This window comes from Dermochelys coriacea, chromosome 14 (assembly GCF_009764565.3).
Source record: "Dermochelys coriacea isolate rDerCor1 chromosome 14, rDerCor1.pri.v4, whole genome shotgun sequence".
NCBI lineage: Eukaryota > Metazoa > Chordata > Testudines > Dermochelyidae > Dermochelys > Dermochelys coriacea.
In genome coordinates this window covers 33,543,076-33,563,848 of record NC_050081.1, presented here as the reverse complement: position 1 = coordinate 33,563,848, position 20,773 = coordinate 33,543,076, and the positions used below count along the sequence as shown (strand labels likewise).

Sequence of the window (20,773 nt, the reverse complement as noted above, 5' to 3'; positions counted from 1 at the left end):
TTATCCGTGAAACTTTTCCCACAGTCCAAGCACTTATGGGGTCTCTCTCCTGTGTGGATTCTCCAATGATTAACGAGGGCTGATCTCCATGTGAAACTTTTCCCACAGTCCAAGCACTTATGGGGTCTCTCTCCTGTGTGGATTCTCTGATGTCTTATAAGGTCTGATCTCAATGTGAAACTTTTGCCACAGTCCAAGCACTTATGGGGTCTCTCTCCTGTGTGGATTCTCTGATGTTTAAAGAGGCCTGACCTCCATATGAAACTTTTCCCACAGTCTAAACACTTATGGGGTCTCCCTCCTGTGTGGATTCTTCCATGTTTAACAAGGCCTGATTTATCCGTGAAACTTTTCCCACAGTCCAAGCACTTATGGGGTCTCTCTCCTGTGTGGGTTCTCTTATGTGTAACAAGGACTGATTTCTGTGTGAAACTTTTCCCACAGTCTAAGCACTTATGGGGTCTCTCACCTGTGTGGATTCTCTGATGTCTTATAAGGTCTGAATTCCAAAGGAAACCATTTCCGCAGTAGAGGCATTTATAAGGTCTCTCTCCTGTGTGGGTTGCCTGATGTGAAAAAAGGGCAGATCTCTGTATGAAACTTTCCCCACAGTCCAAGCACTTATGGGGTTTCTCTCCTGTGTGGGTTCTCAGATGTGAAACAAGGGCAGATCTCCATGTGAAACTTTTCCCACAGTCTAAGCATTTATAGGGAACCTCTCCTGTGTGGATTGCCTGATGTGAAACAAGAGCAGATCTCTGTATGAAACTCTTCCCACAGTCCAAGCACTTGTGGGGTCTCTCTCCTGTGTGGATTGCCTGATGTGAAACAAGGGTAGATCTCTGTATGAAACTTTTCCCACAGTCCAAGCACTTATGGGGTCTCTCTCCTGTGTGGATTCTCCCATGTTTAACAAGGCCTGATTTCTCTGTGAAACTTTTCCCACAGTCCAAGCACTTATGGGGTCTCTCTCCTGTGTGGATTCTCTGATGTGTAACAAGGCCAGATTTCTCTGTGAAATTTTTCCCACAGTCTAAGCACTTATGCGGTCTCTCTCCTGTGTGGATTCTCTGATGTGTAACAAGGCCTGTTTTCTGTGTGAAACTTTTCCCACAGTCTAAGCACTTATGGGGTCTCTCTCCTGTGTGGATTCTCTGATGTGTAACAAGGCCTGATTTCTGTGTGAAACTTTTCCCACAGTCCAAGCACTTATGGGGTTTCTCTCCTGTGTGGATTCTCCCATGTGTAACAAGGCCTGATTTCTGTGTGAAACTTTTCCCACAGTCTAAGCACTTATGGGGTCTCTCTCCTGTGTGGGTTCTCTGATGTCTAATTAGTGCTGACTTTGAGTAGAAAGATTTCCAGCACTTGAGGCATTGAGAGGGTTTCTCGCCTGTGTGGCTTCTCCCATGGTTATTCAGATCTGAGCGATTATTGAAGCTTTCGCCACGGTCCAAGCAATGAAGGGGTTTCTCTCCAGTGTGGATTGTCTGATGTGTCACAAGGTGTGATCTCAGAATAAATCCTTTCCCACATTCGAGGCACCGATAGGGTTTCTCTTCATTGGGATTTCTCTGCTGGGCTGTGGGATCCTTGTGTCTTCCACCACATATAATAGATTCATCAACTTCCCCAGGAACGTCCTCATGATGATTCCCATCCTCATTCTCACTCACTCTCTTAGCACCTGCTAGGAGAGAGACAATCCAGACAGGAGTCATTGTGCTGGGGAGAAAGAGGAATAGCACAGAGGGAAAACCCAACACACTAAAGTTATGAAGAATCAGCAATTGGATTTTGACTCCACATCCCACCCAAACACTCACAGGGAAGGAAAGTTGGGAAGGAAACTCCAGCAGCTAACAGGGTGGGTGGAATGGCGTGAGCGATATCTGCTGACAATGGCCCTGCCCTGGCTGAATTGAGGAAGAACAGAGGGCGCTTACTCATACCACACTTTTGGGATTCTCAATTTTTTCCTTCATTCACCAAATGGTTTCTGTGTCAGTCCTCACCTGTGCGGGTGCCTCTCGGGATCTCTCTTTCCTCATAGGCCTGGAGATCCGGGACCCACAACTCTTCCCCTCGTTCCAGCTGGGCGATCAGCTCAGGTTTTGGAATGGGAAACCCTGCGCAGGGGATGAAATCAGACCAGATCAGGGTGCATGAAGGATTGAGAGAGAATCTGTCACAAAGGGCATTCCATGTCCCATGCTGTGTTGTGGGAACGTGGAATCCAAGGGGACGGGAACATGGTCACTGAGCACCCTTGGAAGAGGCAGACAGCTGGGGAGGTGAGGGGAATTGTCACACCCTCACTAGGAGTTTGCAGGATCCGTGCATTCTGCGGGCCTTGCTGACAAATACACAGCTCGAGAGTTAAACCCCTGCCTCCTTCTAAACCTGCAGAGCCCAGAGCCCTCCCCATGGCGAGAGCTAGACCCAAGAAGGGAGGTGAACAGAGATGCTGTGTGTGAATGAGAAATAACAGACAGGACAATTCATTAGTTCTGCCCCACTGAAAGCTGGGGGTGGGTGGGAATGGTTTAGCATGCCCATTAGGTTTTGACACTGTGGGTCCCATTGGAGAGGGTACAGAGATGCAAGTCTCTCTCGCCACAGCTGTGGACTATGGGACAAATTCTCCTCCAATCTAACTGACCAAGGAAGAACGTAACCAGAGTCAGAAATGCAGGCCCTACGCTTTCCAATAACCGAGAGGACGGGAATCGCTTACCCAGCGAGGTCACCGTCTCATAGTTATCCTGCATTACGTCCCTGTAGAGGGCTCTCTGAGCGGGGTCCAGCAGAGCCCCCTGCCCCTGGGTGAAATACACAGCCACCTCCTCGAAGGTCACCAGCATCTGAAACAACAAGAGTCCCCCACTCAGCACCTGCTGCTCCAGCCACAATCCCACTAGTCACGGGAAAGGAAGAAAAAGAAAAAAAAAGCTCTGGGAGGGCCAGAATAGCAGAATCCCTCTCCCATCCTGCAGCAGCCATGTGGCTTCAGGGGGTGAGCAGAAAGTGAGAGCTCCTTGTCCCCCCAGCACACAGAGCAGGGCAGGGTCTTCTCATTTCCCACATGCCTGCCAGCCACAGGCAGATACGGGAAGCAGAGCTCTGAGCCGGGGACAGGGACAGGAATCCCAACAGCTTCCCTTCGTATTTCACAGCAGCCTCTGGCCAGTGGGGTCAGGCTCCAGCACTGGGAGTCTGGAAAATGTTCCAAGCCCTGTTTCCTGTTTCATAAATGAGGAAAGTTCCCCTGCTGCCAATGGGCCTATTCAGAAAATCAGCAGGTGTTAGGATATAGATATGCAGGTCTGGCTGTAAAGGCCTATACTCTAAGAATTTAGGTGTATTCTTATCACTTGGCTAGTTCTAGAGATATAAAAGAAAGAATCAAAATCACTGTCTGCGGATGTAAGAGCCTCCTCTTACTGTGACAGTCTGAGGCCCTGTTCTTAGGCTAAGGCCTTTGGCTAAGCAGCAGAGGCAGCCATAAGCTGGGAAGCGACCGGTCACATCCTCACATTCCAGACTAGTCACATTGAAATAAGGTGCTATTGGGCTGTTAGGATACAATCCTGTCCTAATAGTGCCTATCGCCTCCAGAGAAAGGGAAGTGCCTAGAAAATATAAAAGGAACCTTAGTTTGATAGCATCCTGTCTGGCAAGAACTCACTTATCAATAGCTGGGATGTGAAATCCTCACTTCTGTATTGTTTTGTCATTATAGTTCCCACTTTGCTATTGTTTATTTGCATGGTCTCTGTCTGGTTCTGTGATTGTTTCTGTCTGCTGTATGATTAATTTTGCTGGGTGTAAACTAATTAATGTGGGGCGATATAATTGGTTACATAATCATGTTACAATATGTTAGGATTGGTTAGTTAAATTTCAGGAAAATAATTGGTTAAGTTATAGCTAAACTGAACTCAAGTTTTTCTATATAGTCTGCAGTCAATCAGGAAGTGTGTGTGTGGCGGGGGAGGAATGGGAACAGGGAATGGGGTTTGGGAAATTGGAATCATGTTTTGCTAAGGAGGGAAATGGGAACAGGGAATGGGGGTGGGGAAACTGGAATCATGTTTAGCTAAGGGCAGGAATGGGAACAGGGACACAGGTAAGGCTCTGTGGTGTCAGAGCTGGGAAGGGGGACACTAAGGAAGGAAATTGGAATCACGATTGCTGGAAGTTCACCCCAATAAACATCGAACTGTTTGCACCTTTGGACTTCGGGTATTGTTGCTCTCTGTTCATGCGAGAAGGACCAGGGAAGTAAGTGGGTGAAGGAATAAGCCCCCTAACAGCAGGTTTATCATACCCTGTTTCCTCCCTGCCTCTCCCTTCTACCCCCTCCTCTCCTGCAGCTCCCTTAAAATCCCCTGAGCTGGCTCCATCACAGCCATTTCCCTTCCCTTTCTCCTGGAAGATGGGTTGATCTGGAGCAAAATCTGGAAATGATTCCTCAGCCTGTCGGGGTGAGAGGGGCGATGGGGGAGGTTTCAGAAGGGGCTTGAGCCCATTTCACACCCCAATTCCCCCCCAGGCTCTTTCCCTTCAGTCAAACGCTCTGGACTTTGCCATGCTGGGAAGAAACTCAGTTAGGTTATTACCACCAGGCCAACCCCCTCCCAGCAGAACTGAACCCACCGGGACACTTTGAAACTCTCCCTGTAACAGTGTCTCTGAGCCAAATGCTGGAAAAAGAGCAGAATCAGAGAAGCCAGTTTTGGGGATTCCCTCTGACACTGTCCCCAAAGGCAGTGCCTGTCCCCCCACTCTACAAGCACTGCAGTGATTCCAGGCAGTCAGCAACTGGCTTTTCCTCTCTCAGCTCCTCTCCTTGTGCCCAGGAGAGTCAGTCTGCCCAGGATAATGCAGGGAATGGATCTGGGCAGGTCTGGGAACTTCTCTTCCTGCTGCTCCTTCCAGTCTCTCCACTCTCCTTATCATCTTCCCTCTCCCTGGAGAACTGGTGACTGCTCCATTGACATGGGCCTTTGCTCTCCTTAGGGAGATCAGCCACTGACACTGCTAACAGGGGTTTGAACCTCAGCAGTATCCATGAGGACAGCAGCTCTGGGACTCACAGACACACGGGGAGCCCCTCCCTCCTGTAGTTCAAACTCGCCAGCAGGTCCCTGAAAGGGGCCCTTTGTGCAGAGTCACTGTCCTGCCACGTGGAGGAGCAGAAACTGCTCCCTGTAGGAATTTGCTACTTAGGGTGCACTGAGCATGTACATGAACTGAGCACGCTCAGTAACATCTGCTGAAGTCACTGCCCTTCACCCTGCCCTTATTAGCCATAAGATTCTGCAGACTGTTTTTACAGGGGTTAAAAAGGAGGAAAGGGGGCAAATCGGGGGGGGGGGGGGTGTTGGCCAGATTCTGAGCAGAGGGCAAAAATTCATTGGACGGGGGGGTCAAGCAGCTGGAAGCAGGGTTAGGATAGGGGCTGAAGGGCAAAATCAAGAATGGGGGGAAGGAGCTGGGGTTAAGCCCAGGGGTAAGGCGCTGCCAGAAGGTGACAGAGGGTAAAACCCTGGCAGAGGCAGATGGGGTAAGAGTTACCCCGGTGGACTGAGACACCAGTGTTTCCAAAAATGGGGGGGGGAAGAGGGTCTTTTTTATTTCTCCTCTCACAGACAGCTCCTGTCAGCATGGGCTTCCCAGGGTTGTGTTCTTAAAGGCACAAGTATCCCAAGGACAAGCCCCTGGAGCTCCTCTCTGTCTGATGTAACCTACGAAGGTGCTGCAGCAGACTTAATTCAGTGAAAAAGGGACTTCCCCCCGCCCCACAGTGATCAACTAGTTACCCACAGTGTTGCCAATTTAGTCATTGGTTGGAAATTTGAATAGAAATTGACACATTAATACACACTTTAAAATACACATACAGTGTCTGATAAAATACTTGTACCTGAAAGTATAATAGGTTTGAAAAGTCTGAACAAAGCCTGGCTTCCTCACACAGTCGTTTTTTCTGACAATGTTGGTGCATTGGTTTCAGCAATGTTGGCCAACCTTATAATTTAAAATGATGATTTGTAAGCAAGGTGTGAATGAGCTCTCCCCTGACAGCTAGTGATGAGCCAGTGGTAGGGGGAAGGCTTCAGGACCAGACTGTATTTACATGAACTCACCTACTCTGCCGAGGTATCCAGCAGACAGAGCTGTGGTGCCCCAGTGATCAATTTTGGCTGGTGTTGGGAGTTTCTGTACTAAATATTTTTATTATATTATAATTATTTTTACATAAGAACTTAAGAACGGCCATATTGGGTCAGACCAATGGTCCATCTAGCCCAGTACTCTGTCTTCCAACAGTGGCCAATGCCAAAGGCTTCAAAGGGAATTAACAGAACAGGCAATTCTTGAATGACCATCCCCTGTCGTCCACTCCCAGTTTCTGGAAAACAAGAGGCTCTCAGAGCACGGTGTTGCATCCCTGCCCATCCTGGCTAATAGCCATTGATGGACACATCCTCCATGAACTGATCTCGGTCTTTTTTGAATCCTGTTCTAGTTTTGGCCTTCACAACCCTCCCCCATCTCCCCCCGGCAAATAGTTCCAGAGATTGACTGTGTGTTGTGTGAAGAAGTACTTCCTTTTGTTTGTTTTAAACCTGCTGCCTATTAATGTCATTGGGTGACCCCTTGTTCTTGGTTATGTGAGGGAGCTTATTCACTTTCTCTACACCAGTCAAGATTTTATAGACCTCTATCATATCTCCTCCTCGTCCTCTCTTTTTCAGGCTGAAAAGTCCCAGTCTTTTTCATCTCTCCTCCTATGGAAGCTGTTCCATACCCCTCATCATATTAGTTACCTTCTCTGTACCTTTTCCAAGTCCAGTGTATCTTTTTTGCGATGGGGCGACCAGCACTGCACGCAGTATTCAAGATGTGAGCGTTCCATGGATTTATAGAGTAAAAGTGGAGGAGCTTGGTTTGCCAGACTGATCAGCAAAGTCAGTGCTGACAAACTATGTGAAAAGGATGCAAAACACCAATTCTCTGGACTGCATCGACATGCAGAAAGCCTCATAAGCCAGTCATTGCCAAAGCCAATTTGAGAAGAACTTAGGGAGGTGTTAAGAATGCTGGAGACACACCAGTTTATGTGAACAAACATGGCTGTCACATCATACTTTCTCTTTAAGCAAGAGATACCATATGCTACAAACTGGGGGCCAATGTTAAGTGCACTGTCCAGCTGAAAAGTAAAGTACATTAACTTGATTCTTACATCTCTACAACAACAACTTTTGGATTTTATCAACCTCTACGTAGCTTTTACAGATGCCTGTCTTATAAAACACCGACAGTTGAGTGGAGTGAGGCACTCCCAGTGATGGGGCTGCCATGTGAACAGGACAGAATAGAGAATTTGAACACAGAGTGGAATATCACATGATGAACAAATGAAGATTTGATTTCAACTTCTTCATCATCATCACTAATGGTTCGACCCAATTTTTGTGCTGTGTTTCCTGGGATGAAAGAAGTAGGAATTCACCACTTCGTACTCTCAGTCACAACAGCTACAGCTGAGTGTTCTTTTTCCTCATTGAATAGAATTTTGTGTTCTGAAAGAAGTCGCCTTCTTCCTGATCATAAGCATATCTTGAAGGAAGGAAGTATCTGACACATGAAGAGTCTCCAAATATGAATGCCCTGCATTCGAGAAGTTCATTAACAGAGTTTGCAAAATTACAACAAGAAAACAAGAAGGATGTAGATATAGTGCTTCATAGTAGGCTTGTATAGCTAACTTTAATTTGTGTGATGATTTAAAAATGAGCTAAATCTAATAAAACGGTTGTGAAACATTTTTCAGTTTTTACCATGGTGTCATACAGCACACCTTCACCCTAACAATCTCACCCGTCATTGGTCTTCCCCCCTCCCTCCAGAGGAGGAGAAGGTGATATATCTTCGAGCAATGGTGGTAGGAGCGGTGTTTGTGCTGGTGGAAACCAGGGGAAGCCCTGGGGCCACCAGGAACACTGGAGAGTGAGGGTTGCCCTCACCAGTACAGATAGGTGTAGCAGCATACACTCAACATAGTGCATGGCTCCTCTGGGGTGCTCAGCACAGCTGGCAGTGCCTTCTGCCCCCACCCGTTTTCCATCAGGGTATTTTGGCAGCAGCAACATTACAGCTTCCACATGCATGGGAGTGTTTGGGGAGGGAAAGGATTTCTTGGCCCTCTTCTCACCTCCACCACCACTAATGGCTTTGTGTGATAGCAGCCATATTTTGACTCTGTAACAAATAGATTGGAACTGTTTCTGCCAGGAAAAATGTCAGGTGAGCATAGATGGTCCTCAGTAATGGAAATAGGAAATCCAACATACTTCTCTCTCCTTTCTACACAGCCCCCAGAGACTAAAATACACCCGCATGAAGACAAACTCATCTGGCTCATCTTTACCCTACAGATTTCAAAATCTCAGTCTGAACAAGCCCTTTCATCGCCAATGAGACATTACCCCAGGAGCTGGCTGGAATCTACCCTCCCTTTGATCGGAACCTTTCTTAGTCAAGGCAACAGGACAAGGGCATTGCTTTCTGGGCCTGCCCGCTGAGCTGATGAACGGTAATGGTCAGAGATCGCACCAGCCCAGAGTTTAAATTATCCTCCACGTGTCCCGCATCCCACTACAGTGAATCCAACCCACAGGTCACTTGCACAGAAATATCAATATCAGGATGCTACATTGTTAGCACAGTAAGTGACGCTGCAAAATAAATGATGTTTAAATGACCTCACTATTTTTTACAATCCTCTATTAAGAGGCAATTGATACATCTGTATACCAGGCAGGGTCGTTTGGAAGCCGACGACTTTATGCTTCCATCCCTTGCCACTGTCAAATTTTAGCAAATTAGGACAAGTCAGCACATAAGAACAATGTTCTTAGGTATGAGTAACTGCTACTGTTAACAGTTTGCTACCTTTGTCTCAGAAGACAGGAAAGATAACTAGTAGCAAATTTCTGCAGATAGCAGTTTCTCACACCCTATATCGTGAGAAACTGTTATCTGTAGAAATTAGCTAAGTCAGCTAGCAGTTTTTAGCAAAGTAGGACTTGTCTGCTACATGTAGCAAATTCCTACAGGGAGCAGTTTCTCATACTACACCCACCCCAGCACTTTGCCCCAGGTCTCTCCCCTCACCTGCAGACTCCGGCTCAGGGGCTGGTGTCAGCAGAGCCTGAGGCTGCCCCTGCGGCTGGTTCCAGGCACCGGAGAAAGTCCCCACCCGAGCTGGGCACTGAGGGGGCTTTAACAAAGGTCACTCCTCTGCTGGATAAACCGCAGCTTCTCAGTTTGAGTTCCCAGGTCAAAATGCAGGAGGCAGCTTCTGATCCAGGCAGCTCAACTCCAGAGCTGTATCCTGAGCAGAGAGAGACACACACCAGCCTCCTCCTCCCACTTAGCAACAGCCGGAGTCTTCTGGTGGCAACAGCTGATGAATGAATTGCCCTGGACTCCCCCTGCACAAGGGCCGGCTCTAGTTTTTTTGCTGCCCCAAGGCAGAAAAAAAAAAAAAAAGGAGTGCTGTCCCTTCAGAAGTGCCGCCCCGCCCCGGAGCGTGGCCCCTTGAGAAGTGCAGCCCCAAGCACATGCTTGGTTGGCTGGTGCCTAGAGCCGGCCCTGCCCTGCACCACCCTGGGACAGGCAGGCAGAGACTGATCTCATTGGCCCTCTGCACTCACCCCCTGCCAGAGCCAGCAGTGACTCCGGTCTGACTCCGGTGTGGCCGAGATCTGAATCCTGCAGGGAAATCAGACCAGGGCCCTGGGCAGCCCCGAACTCCCAGGAGACAGACCCCCAAATTATGATTCTGTCTTGAAAAAAAACAACCAAATAATACCTTGGGAGCACCGTGTGTGTGGAGGAAGGGGGTTGCCTGTGGATATTTGCTTTGTAGTTTCTGAGCGGTGAGGGGTTACATCCCAGCCTAGCCACCCCGAAAATGCTTCTGTGACCAGTTCAGGAAAAAAATTCCCAGCCACCTGCTCCTGGAAGGGGCAGCCCCGCCCCCTCTCCTACTCCATGGGGTGAGGGAGCTGCCTTGTGTCCTTCCCCACCCCCCTCCTTGCTCTGTGGCTCTTCCTTCTCCCTCCAGCCAGTCTCCCCTTGCTCTCACATTCTCCCTCCAGCCTCCCTGCCCCACATCCCCCTTTCCCTCGCAGTGACCCCCCCACATCTTCTCTCTATTCCAGCCTCATTCCCCTCAGCCCCATAATTCCCCCCACACCCTGATTCCCTGCAACAGCCCATCCCCCCTTCAGTGCAACCACTGCCACTGCCCCCCATCTCATCCCGCCGCTGGATCCCCTTTAATCCACCTCCTGCCCCCTCACACCTCCCTGTCCCCCCTTCAATGCCACTTATCTACACCCCACAAAGCCCTGGCTGGGATGATTTAGTTGGGGATTGGTCCTACTTTGAGCAGGGGGTTGGATTAGATGACTCCTGAGGTCCCTTCCAACCCTGAGAGTCTATGATTCTTCAGACCCCTCCCGGCTGCCCCCACGTGTTGCCCCCAGCACGGCCCGGCCAGGCTCCCCCCGCCCCACACACGGAGCCGGCGGCAGCTTTCCTGGGCCCGGGGCAGGGAATCGCAGCCGGCTCCGCGGGGAGCAGCCTGGGGCCAAACCCTCCCCCTGCAGCCCGGGGGGGACGGGGGGGCGGGTCTCTCTCACCTTCCCTCCGAGCGGGGCCCCCCGGGGCAGGGGCCGGGCCGGAAAGGGGGCCCTGGCCGGGCTGGCGGCTCTGCCCTGGGGGAGGCTGCCGGGGAGCCGCGGGAAGGGCCCGGCTGGAGATTCCCCTCTCCCGGCTGCAGCCAGGGCTCCGGGCTCCCAGCACCAGCCGCCGGGGCTCGGGGATCTCGCCGGGAGCCAGAGTCGCCGCAGCGGCTGCGAGTCACTTCCTGCGGCCGGGCCTGAGCCCCGCGATCCGCCCCCCAGAGCCGCCCCCCAGCCGCTCCTGGGTCCTAGCGACCAGTCTCCCACGCTGTAGCCCACTCCCCATCTGCCCTGGACTCCTGCAGCTTCTCTCAGCCTTATGTAAAAAAAGAAAAGGAGGACTTGTGGCACCTTAGAGACTAACAAATTTATTAGAGCATAAGCTTTCGTGAGCTACAGCTCACTTCATCGGATGCAAATGTTTTTTTTTCCACCAAATGCATCCGATGAAGTGAGCTGTAGCTCAGGAAAGCTTATGCTCTAATAAATTTGTTAGTCTCTAAGGTGCCACAAGTACTCCTTTTCTTTTTGCGAATACAGACTAACACGGCTGCTACTCTGAAACCTCTCCTTACAGTGTGTATGGTAACACCCATTGTTTCATGTTCTCTGTGTATATAAATCTCCCCACTGTATTTTCCACTGAATACATCCGATGAAGTGAGCTGTAGCTCACGAAAGCTTATGCTCAAATAAATTTGTTAGTCTCTAAGGTGCCACAAGTACTCCTTTTCTTTTTTGCGAATACAGACTAACACAGCTGCTGCTCTGAAATCAGCCTTATGTAGACGTCCTGCATAGAAGCCACAGGATCAATGGGAGACAGAAAGGAGACGTGCAGATCCTGGGCGGGGAGAGAGGGGGGTTTCTAGGGAGACTCCAGGTTGTTCCAGGGGTGATGGGAGCCGGGGACTCTGTGTGTGATTTGCTCTGGTAACAGACTGGCACAGGGAGCAGGTGGTCAGAGCTGGTCTCTTGTCTCCACACCAGGCTCATTGGCAACCAGCCCTGGGCTCCCACCTGTGCTCCCCTCGCTCAGGTCATGGAGCTGTCAGAGCTTTGCCCCTGGGTTCCTCTGGTTATCTGTAGGTCCAGATGAACCCATCCCTGGGCTCTGTTTAAACCCCCCTCGTGTCTGCCCCCTCTCAGGGATCCCCTCTGCCCATGTACTGGCTGCCTCCCCCGTGTGGGCACTGACTGCAGCTCCCCATCGGGCACCTGGATGTTGGCAGTGAAGCTCCTGTTGCTCTGGGTCAGGGACTGGTGCTCTGCCCGCTCAGGCTTGTCACCTGTTTCCCCCTCATCTTTTTCCAATTGTCACCAAAATCATCCACCTTCTCCTAATGGCCACGTAGAAAATCCCCTGAAATGTTGGAATTGATCCGATGCAGCCATTGAAACAGGCCAGTGCCACCGAGTTAAGTGCTAGGCCAAAAATAAATCAAGATATTCAATAGCACTCTTAGGTCAAGCACTGATGCAGCCACACCACTGTAAGCTCTCTAGTGCAGGGGTTCTCACAACAAATGTTTTGGTGGCCTCACAGCATGGCCACCAACTACCACTGGTGGCCACTCTGACAATTTGGTCTAAAATACTTAATTAACTTTAGGAATAAATAAATATGCACTTATCCATGCCCAAATCATTGTAATTTATTGATGTAGGGTTTTTTTCATACTCAATAATGAAAATAATGTACAGTTACCTCTATTCTTTACTGGACCTACACCGAATGGAAACACAAGTAAAGTGCTTTGCATGTTCTTGTCTTTGTTTAATTGTTGTTTCTTTTGGGTTTTTTTAGTTGCTTTTTTTAAAGACTTGCTAGCGAGTAAGTCTCCTGCTGTGAAAAGTGATGTTTGTACGTTTGCTCATTTCACGTTTCACAGCAGGAGACTTGCTAGCGAGCTGGGAGGCAGCGAAAAGTGATTAACAAACTACAAATATCACTTTGCACAGCAGACTTACACAGACCCAGCAAGCTGGGGGACAAATTAAGCCCTGGATGGGAGGTGGGCAGGGCTGGTCTTACCATGAGACGAACTGCGGCGGCCACCTCAGGTGCCAGACTGGGGGACGGGGGGCACCACTAGGATCCAGAGTGTAGAAAATTGTGTCTGGTGCTGGTGCATCTGTATTGTCTCTGCTCGAGATGCACAGAGATGGCGGAGCGCTGTGCTGGAGGAAGGAGGGCACAAGAGACATAACAGGCAGGCAGGAGAAAAGGTGAGAGGGAATAACAGAAAGCAGCAGGAGCTGCAGGGAGAGAGAGGAGGAGGAGGCTCTTATGTACCTTGCTCGCACCCCCAGGAGCCTGGACTGATTATCACCAGCTTCTCAGGGAGCTTCCTGTTTCCTGCTGCTTCCCTGAACCCACTTGAGAACAGGCAGTCAACTGAAGTAGTAGGAGCCAGTTAGGCCCTTAAGACGCTGATATCTTCCCTCACTCAGGCCCTGTTACCAGCCTGCTTATTTGTCCCCTTCAATTGAGTGTTGAGAGCCACTATAGCTGGCACAGAACAGCAGTTAAGAGTGAAAGAAAAAATGCCCCTCTGGGGCAGCACTCAGAAAAAGAAAGAAAGCGAAGGAAGCTTTTCTATCTAAGCAGGAAGAAGCTCTCCTGAGATACAGAGACACAAATGTTCACGCTGAGCCTTCCGGCCCCAGTGAGGATGTGAGTGGTGAGGAGATGCCTGATCTTCCAGTTAGTCGGAGTGCAGGTGACCTGGCAGCTACTGCTGCATCCATATCTCCATCTCAAATGGATGTAACCGTGCACATTCCTGAAGAAAAGTGTAAATCAGAGAAGAGTGTGGTGGAGGCGCAAGAAACAGCTGCTCCTGAGTTTAGTTCCTTAAGTCTAGATGATCCAGGACTGTGGACCCACTTGAGCAGTAGCTCGAGGGACTTCCTTGTACTGCATTGGCCTCAACAAGTGAAAAACTTCATGTTCCCCAAAGACAATGAAAAGAGAAGTTTCCATCCAACACATTACTGGCGTGAAATCCCCAATGGCGACAAAGTGGAGAGGCCATGGCTTATGTACTCAAAAACCCAGAATGCTGCATACTGGTTTTGTTCCAAACTCTTCCAGTCTAATGTTCCAGCCACATTGAGTTCTACAGAAACAAAGGACTGGAAAAATCTGGCTATAAATCTGGCATGCCATGAGAAGGCAGCAAATCACGAGTGCATTCCATAGATGGAAAGAGCATGAGATGAGACTAAGGTTAAAGGCCACCATAGATGATCAGCATCAAGAGAAGATTGCATCAGAGTCTCTTTACTGGCAAAATGTTCTGAAAAGGCTCATTGCCATTGTGAGAATGCTTGCTACCCAAAACCTAGCACTGTGTGGCACTTCAGATCAGCTGTATGTGCCAAACAATGGAAATTAACCTTAATTGACTTTAAAATTGTGGAGCTGATGGCTGAGTTTGATGCTGTATTCCAGGAGCGGCTAAGAAGAGTCAGCACCCAAGAAACATGTACACACCACTACCTTGGAAAAACAATTCAACATGAGATCATACAGTTACTGGCAACAAAAGTCAAAGAGAAGACGGTGGCAGTTCTGAAGTCAGCAAGATATTACTCTGTTATTCTGGACTGCACACCTGACATCAGCCATACAGAACAAATTACTTTAATGGTGCGTTTTGTAACAACAACACAACCTAGTGAAAATGCAATGGTGACTGTCAGAGATCATTTTCTAGAATTTATTGACATGGATGATACTACAGGAGCTGGTATGACAGATGTGCTTCTTAAAAAGCTGGAAGATACAGGAATTGCGATAGCTGACATGAGAGGTCAGGGCTACAATAATGGTGCCAACATGAGAGGAAAGAACAGAGGAGTACAGACACGGATCCGAGAGTTAAACCCTTTAGCTTTTTTTGTCCCAAGCAGTTCTTATTCATTGAACTTGGTGGTCAGTGATGCATTGTACTGCAGCTTCTAGTGAGGCTGCTGAATTTTTTAATGTAATTCAAAGCATCTATGTATTTTTCTCTGCATCAACTCATCCATGGCAAATTTTGAAGCAACATCTGGGAACATCCTCTCTGACACTGAAACCACTGAGTGCCACACAATAGGAAAGTCGAGTGGAGGCGATAAAGCCTATCAAACACCAAATTGGGAAGATAGATGATGCCATAGTTGCTATTATGGAGGATAATGCTGTGTCAGGAGCTGTTCATGGGAGAACAGTGGCAGAGGGAAATGGAATCACCAGAAAAATACATAACTTCAAATTTCTGTGTGGCTTAGTGTTGTGGCATGACATACTGTTTGAAATAAATGTTGTAAGCAAGAGACTCCAAGGTGTTGACCTTGACATATCTGGAGCAATGGAACAACTGGACAAAGCAAAGTCATACCTAAAGTCTTACCGCGCAGATGAGGGATTTCAAAATGTTTGAAAAGTGCAGAGAAGTTGTTAGAGGAACTTGACACTGAAACTATTTTCCCACCCATTCAAGAATACAAGAGTCACCGCAGAAGAAGACATTTTGATGACGAGGCACGGGATAATCCCAGAAGAGACCCCAAACAACAATTCAAAGTTGAATTCTTTAACCAGGTGCTAGATTGTGCACTACAGTCAGTTGAAGAACGTTTCATGCAGCTCAAGAAACACAGCAGTATATTTGAGATGTTGTATGATATTCCAAAACTCCTCACTGTACCTGAAGAAGACCTACACCAGCAATGCAGGGCACGAGAGACAGTGTTGACACATGATGACATGTGCGATATTGATGCGAGTGATTTAGATGATGAACTGAAAGCCCTTTCAAGATACATTTCAGCAGGATCAACTCCAAAGGCTGTCCTGGAATATATGTGCACAAATAAGGTGACCCACCTCTTTCCAAATGCTTTTGTTGCTCTGCGCATACTTCTAACACTTCCTGTAGCAGTTGCCAGTGGAGAACACAGCTTCTCCAAGCTGCAGTTAATAAAAACACATCTATGCTCCACAATGACACAGGAGAGGCTGGTCAGCCTTGCAACCATCTCGATAGAGCATGAGCTGGCCCAGACTGTGGACCTTCAGCAGGAAGCAGTTCAAATCTTTGCAGCCAAGAAGGCACGGAAAGCACCACTTTGAGTATTCAAACAGATAAAAATGTCAGTGTTTACTATGCAGACAAGAAAAGTTACATTTGCTGTTCAGGCATTTGAAAATTAAGTGTTACTTAAAATTTTTGATCAAGGCATTTTAAGTTGTTAGTTCAACACTACGAACTGCTGCCTGCACAATTTGCTACCTGTAGTTGCTACTGACATCTCTATTCTCTTTTACTGCCATGAAACAATTTGCTGCCTCTGCCTTTCCCCATCCTGTAGTCCTGAGGTAGCATTCCCATTGCCATTTGCTACCTGTCACCTTTCCCCATCCTCTACCTTTCCCCATCTCCTGGCTCAATGGTAACAAATTGTGATGATAGGGGTTCCCCATCACAGTAGTGCTACCTCTACCTTTTCTCATGCTCTGGTCCAGGGGCAGCGCGTTATGACAGACTGGGGACATTCCTGTCACCATTTGCTAGGAGTGTGACATTTCTGTTTTAAATTTGGACACAAATAAAGTACCTCTGTGATTGGGAAAAGTGTTCTACAGCATTAACCTCAGGGTGAGTGTATGTAAACCCCAGAATGAAGGCGGTGTTATTTCTTTATTAGTCTTGTTCCATTATAGATTAGGCCACAGAGTTTAATCTGATCAGGGTTTAAATTCTTAGAGAGTATTTCCCAGAGCCCCCCATGCCCTCCTCCAATATGCTATAAAAACTCCAGGGGGGTTGAAAATATTTACCAGAGCTCTGCTCCGGACAGCTCCAGCTAGAGCCTGCTCAGCTGGGCAGTTGCTAGGTGAGCTCTCCATGCAGAGCAAGGAGAAAATGGAATTGCAAAAATTCCCAGTCCTTAAACAGGAAGGGCTTGTTCCTGTGAACCTGGCTGATGGGCAGCAGAGTTCAAAACAGTGATCAGAGTGGGTCACAATGGGGCATTGTGGGACACCTCCTGGAGGCCACTTAAGCTGATGTAGGCAACGCAGCGTATACACTGCCACTGCGTTGACCTAACTGTGTCAACATAAGCGCTGCATCTCTCTTGGAGGTGGAGCTATTCAGCCAATGTAGCAGGCGAGTTAGGTCCGTGGGAGGAACACTGTAGTATGGACACTGACATTATTAGGTCGGCATAAGCTGCCAGACTTCGGCCTAACTCTGTAGTGTAGACCAGACCTTAGTTGCTTAAGTCCCTTTGTGAATCTGAGCCTTTCTTTTAACGTTGCTCAAATCCTTTCTCTTTCCAGTTTAGTAACTTGGAGACTTGTGTAAACAGTAGGGAAAAAATGACACCCAATGAAATCCATTTATTAGCTTTCAGGGGCACAGTTTTAAAGTATGATCTCGGAGGCTGAAGAGAAAAAAAAGGAAAGATTTTCTCAATGAAAGAATAATTGAACATGAAGTTTGGGGTCTTGTTATCAGCATCGTAAAGTGCCACTTGTCCCGATAAACCCTGATCTTTGTGAGTCTTATGCTCAGAGTCACAGAGGTCCATGGGGGAGGTGAGAGCCTGGAATTGGTTCCAGCAGAACCTCAGAGCCCAGATGCCCTCTTCAGGTTTAACACAGAACCATCCCTTTCTCTTCACTGATGTTCTGGCCACATCAATGGTCCAGCTTTCCCTATTCCTCACCTCCACCTCCCAGTGATTTTTCCCTGCCAAGAATCCTTCAGAGCCCAGTGCACACAGCGGAATTAAATTTCTCAGAATTGTTGGGCAGGTCCTGTCATGTGTGTTCATGTCTGACACTTTCCTGATCTGCAGACAGGTTAAGTTTCAGAATAGCAGCCGTGTTAGTCTGTATTCGCAAAAAGAAAAGGAGTACTTGTGGCACCTTAGAGACTAACAAATTTATTTGAGCATAAGCTTTCGTGAGGTACAGCTCACTTCATCGGATGCATTTGGTGGAAAATACAGAGGGGAGATTTATATACACACACAGAGAACATGAAACAATGGGTTTTATCATACACACTGTAAGAAGAGGTTTCAGAGTAGCAGCCGTGTTAGTCTGTATTCGCAAAAAGAAAAGGAGTACTTGTGGCACCTTGGAGACTAACAAATTTATTTGAGCATAAGCTTTTGTGAGCTACAGCTCACTTTATCGGATGCATTTGGTGGAAAATACAGTGGGGAGATTTATATACACACACAGAGAACAAGAAACAATGGGTTTTATCATACACACTGTAAGGAGAATGATCACTTAAGATGAGCCATCACCAGCGGGGGTGGGGGAGGGAAAGGAGGAAAACCTTTCATGGTGACAAGCAAGGTAGGCTATTTCCAGCAGTTAACAAGAACATCTGAGGAACAGTGGGGGTGGGGTGGGGGGGAGAAATAACATGGGGAAATAGTTTTACTTTGTGTAATGATTCATCCATTCCCAGTCTCTATTCAAGCCTAAATTAATTGTATCCAGTTTGCAAATTAATTCCAATTCAGCAGTCTCTCGTTGGAGTCTTTTTTTGAAGTTTTTTTGTTGAAGGATAGACAGGTTAAGGTGAGGGTGAGCTGTTCCTGGATCCCATGCAACCTCTGCTGGGGACACAAACTCCGTATGCAGTAAACACTGGGCTTTCCCCACACCCTGGAAGAGACTCACATTTGCTGAGCTGGAATCAGACCATAGTTAAAGTTACAGCCCCTGCAGGCTATGGTAAGAATTGTAACCCAGCATGCCCTAGGAGTGGTGTGAAATTCACAGGGAAAAGTTTGACTAAATGCTGGAGCTAATGTTGTCAATCTCTAGTGTCAGCTACAGCTCAGAAAATCCCCATTAGCATGCTGGCATTTTTAAAAGACAAACTCATTAGAAAGCCAGGGGAAAAGACAGAACAGTTACACCAGTTAGGCCCCAGTGAGCACTGTGTGGGCAGATGCAAAATCATTAGTCCATGCATCTGCAGAGCAGCCTTAGAAAGACTAGGCAATAGTGAACAGCCATGGGGCAGCAAGACATAGCTCTGCAGGCCCAAACAAACATCTTAAGGCCAATCTGTAAACAGGAGTTTCCTGGGCTCATCTTCCTGGCCCCACTGCCCACCTCCCCTCTTTTCCCCTGCTCAATTTACATCTGACCTAGTTCTCTCTGGATTCCCTTCAGAGAGGCGCCTGAGAAAGATTCAACCATCCCCAAACCCCTTGTTCTGGGGAGAAACAAAGTGAGTGTCAAAGCCTTGGGGTTAGGTCCAAGTAAAGATGCTTCTTTCTGGCTGGTCTGTTTCAGTTTAATAACCCAAATCCTGTCCATGTGGCCAGTGGTTGAAAGTCCATTGGGGAGCTGCTCAGGGGGCTACGTGAAATGCGCTGGGATCTCAGCCTGGTTCCCGGGGTGTAGGCGTCTCCATCACATGCCGAGGTAACCAGCAAACTCTGCACTGATTGTGCCCCTCTGTGAGGCTCAGCAGACAGGTCAGGGACTCAATGGACCGTGCAGACAGAGCTCCTCTCTCCCCTTTAGAGAGAGATTCATCCCAGGTCAGGGCAGAGGACCAATGGCCCAGGAAAGTGTATGTGAGGGGAACTGGTACTGGGACCCCTGCATTGTACAGGTGAGGGGTTACACAGAGTCTCCCAGCTCCCTTGTCTATTCCAGCTGCAGGAGGGGGCATTTTGGGACAGACTGAGGGGGCCTCGGAGAAGCAGCCACCTGGGCCCAGAACATGTAATGTAACCATGGTGGGAAAAGGGCAGTGACTGGAGCACCGCTGGGGATGGGTCTGGTTACAAGGATGGCTCTGCAGCGGGATACAATGTTGCAACAAGATGCAATTTCCCTTCCTCGCTACTCGGAGTGAAGGCGACATGAAGATCATCCAAAATTCGTCTCGCCAAGCACAACCCTGCAGTATCCTCCTTTCTGATGCACCCTCACTTCCCAACTGGGGGCGATTGTGAACATGGAACCCCCGCCAGAGCCCTGTACAACACAAACTTATTTCTTGACCTCCAAGCAAGTCAAAGGAGGTTGGCCCTGCCCTGGAAGAGCCCAACTAGCTTATAGATGGGGAAACTGAGGTACAGAGTCAGTGTCATTCACCGAGCCTGCCCATTCTCATCAGCCACCCCAGTCTCAACTGATTCTCTGTTGTCAGCGCCGCGTGTCAGTGCCATGCGCAGAGCGTGGCTGCTCCCACCCCAGTTCCAGCACCACGTGTCTCTGCCATGCACTAGGCATGACTGTTTGCAGCTCCCCCCGCCCCAGTCAGTGCTATGTCCATGTCATACCCCAACGCTGCACGTTCTCAGCGCTGTGTGTCTGTCATGCCCCAAGTCGGCCGGCTGTCGGCTCTCCCAGCCTGCTCGCACTGCTGTGTGCTTGGGACATGCACAGAGCCGAGCTATCTCCCCTGTCCCCAGCCCCAGGGCTGGGTGTCTAGGCTGTGCTCCAAGCCTGAATCAACTGCACCCTTGTTTCAGTGTTGTGCAGCTGGGTCATGCACCACGCCTGAACTACTGGCCTTTGTGGCTAGTTGAGCTGGTAGGTTCATTTCTAAAGGCCGCGGGGTTCAGTGATTGAGGTGTGGGTCTGCTGTATTTGACAGAGACCTGGCATGAAGGTGTACATTTCTAATGGTGAGAGTAATTAAGCACTAGAGCAATTTGCCAAGGGGCATGGCAGAGTCTCTGTCACTGACAAGTTTTAAATCAAGATTCAGGAAAAAAAATCAAAACGATGCTCTAGGAATTATTTGGGGTAAGTTCCGTGGCCTGTGTGACACAGGAGACGAGAAAATCAGTCTAGAAGATCACAGTGGCCCCTTCTGGCCTTGGAATCCATGAAACATTTTCCCAGCTTTGTCTGAGTTCACCTTCTGCAGCCTCTTATCACATCTGCAAAGCACAGGTACCTCCCCCAGGGTGCGATGCCTCAGCCAAGACAAACTGCTGAGAAACCACCACAGAAGAGA

At 48.5% G+C, this 20,773-nt stretch overlaps 2 protein-coding genes and 1 pseudogene across 9 annotated transcripts in view; all 3 read right to left on the bottom strand.

Annotated features, from left to right (window-relative positions):
* Positions 1–10,016, bottom strand: part of LOC119843290 (gastrula zinc finger protein XlCGF26.1-like) — a 30,106-nt gene extending 20,090 nt beyond the window's left edge. For 2 of the 8 annotated variants that reach the window (XR_006275556.1, XM_043496691.1), the window contains exons 1-5: positions 9,190–10,011; positions 4,392–4,479; positions 2,738–2,864; positions 2,016–2,129; positions 46–1,690 (exon numbers count right to left, since the gene is read on the bottom strand). Coding sequence is in view for 7 of the 8 variants with exons in the window: in XM_043496691.1 (XP_043352626.1) it covers positions 46–1,690; positions 2,016–2,129; positions 2,738–2,864; positions 4,392–4,415 (1,910 nt within the window). In the remaining variant the exon portion in view is untranslated. Of the gene's footprint in view, positions 1–12; positions 1,707–2,015; positions 2,130–2,737; positions 2,865–4,391; positions 4,480–9,189 lie in introns of those variants that run through there. The other 6 variants (XM_043496693.1, XM_043496696.1, XM_043496695.1 and 3 more) reach the window with 6 other exon arrangements.
* Positions 1–20,773, bottom strand: part of LOC119843336 (butyrophilin subfamily 1 member A1-like) — a 1,931,986-nt gene that overhangs the window by 1,552,617 nt on the left and 358,596 nt on the right. The window lies entirely within an intron of this gene.
* Positions 1–20,773, bottom strand: part of LOC119843350 — a 389,996-nt pseudogene that overhangs the window by 53,435 nt on the left and 315,788 nt on the right.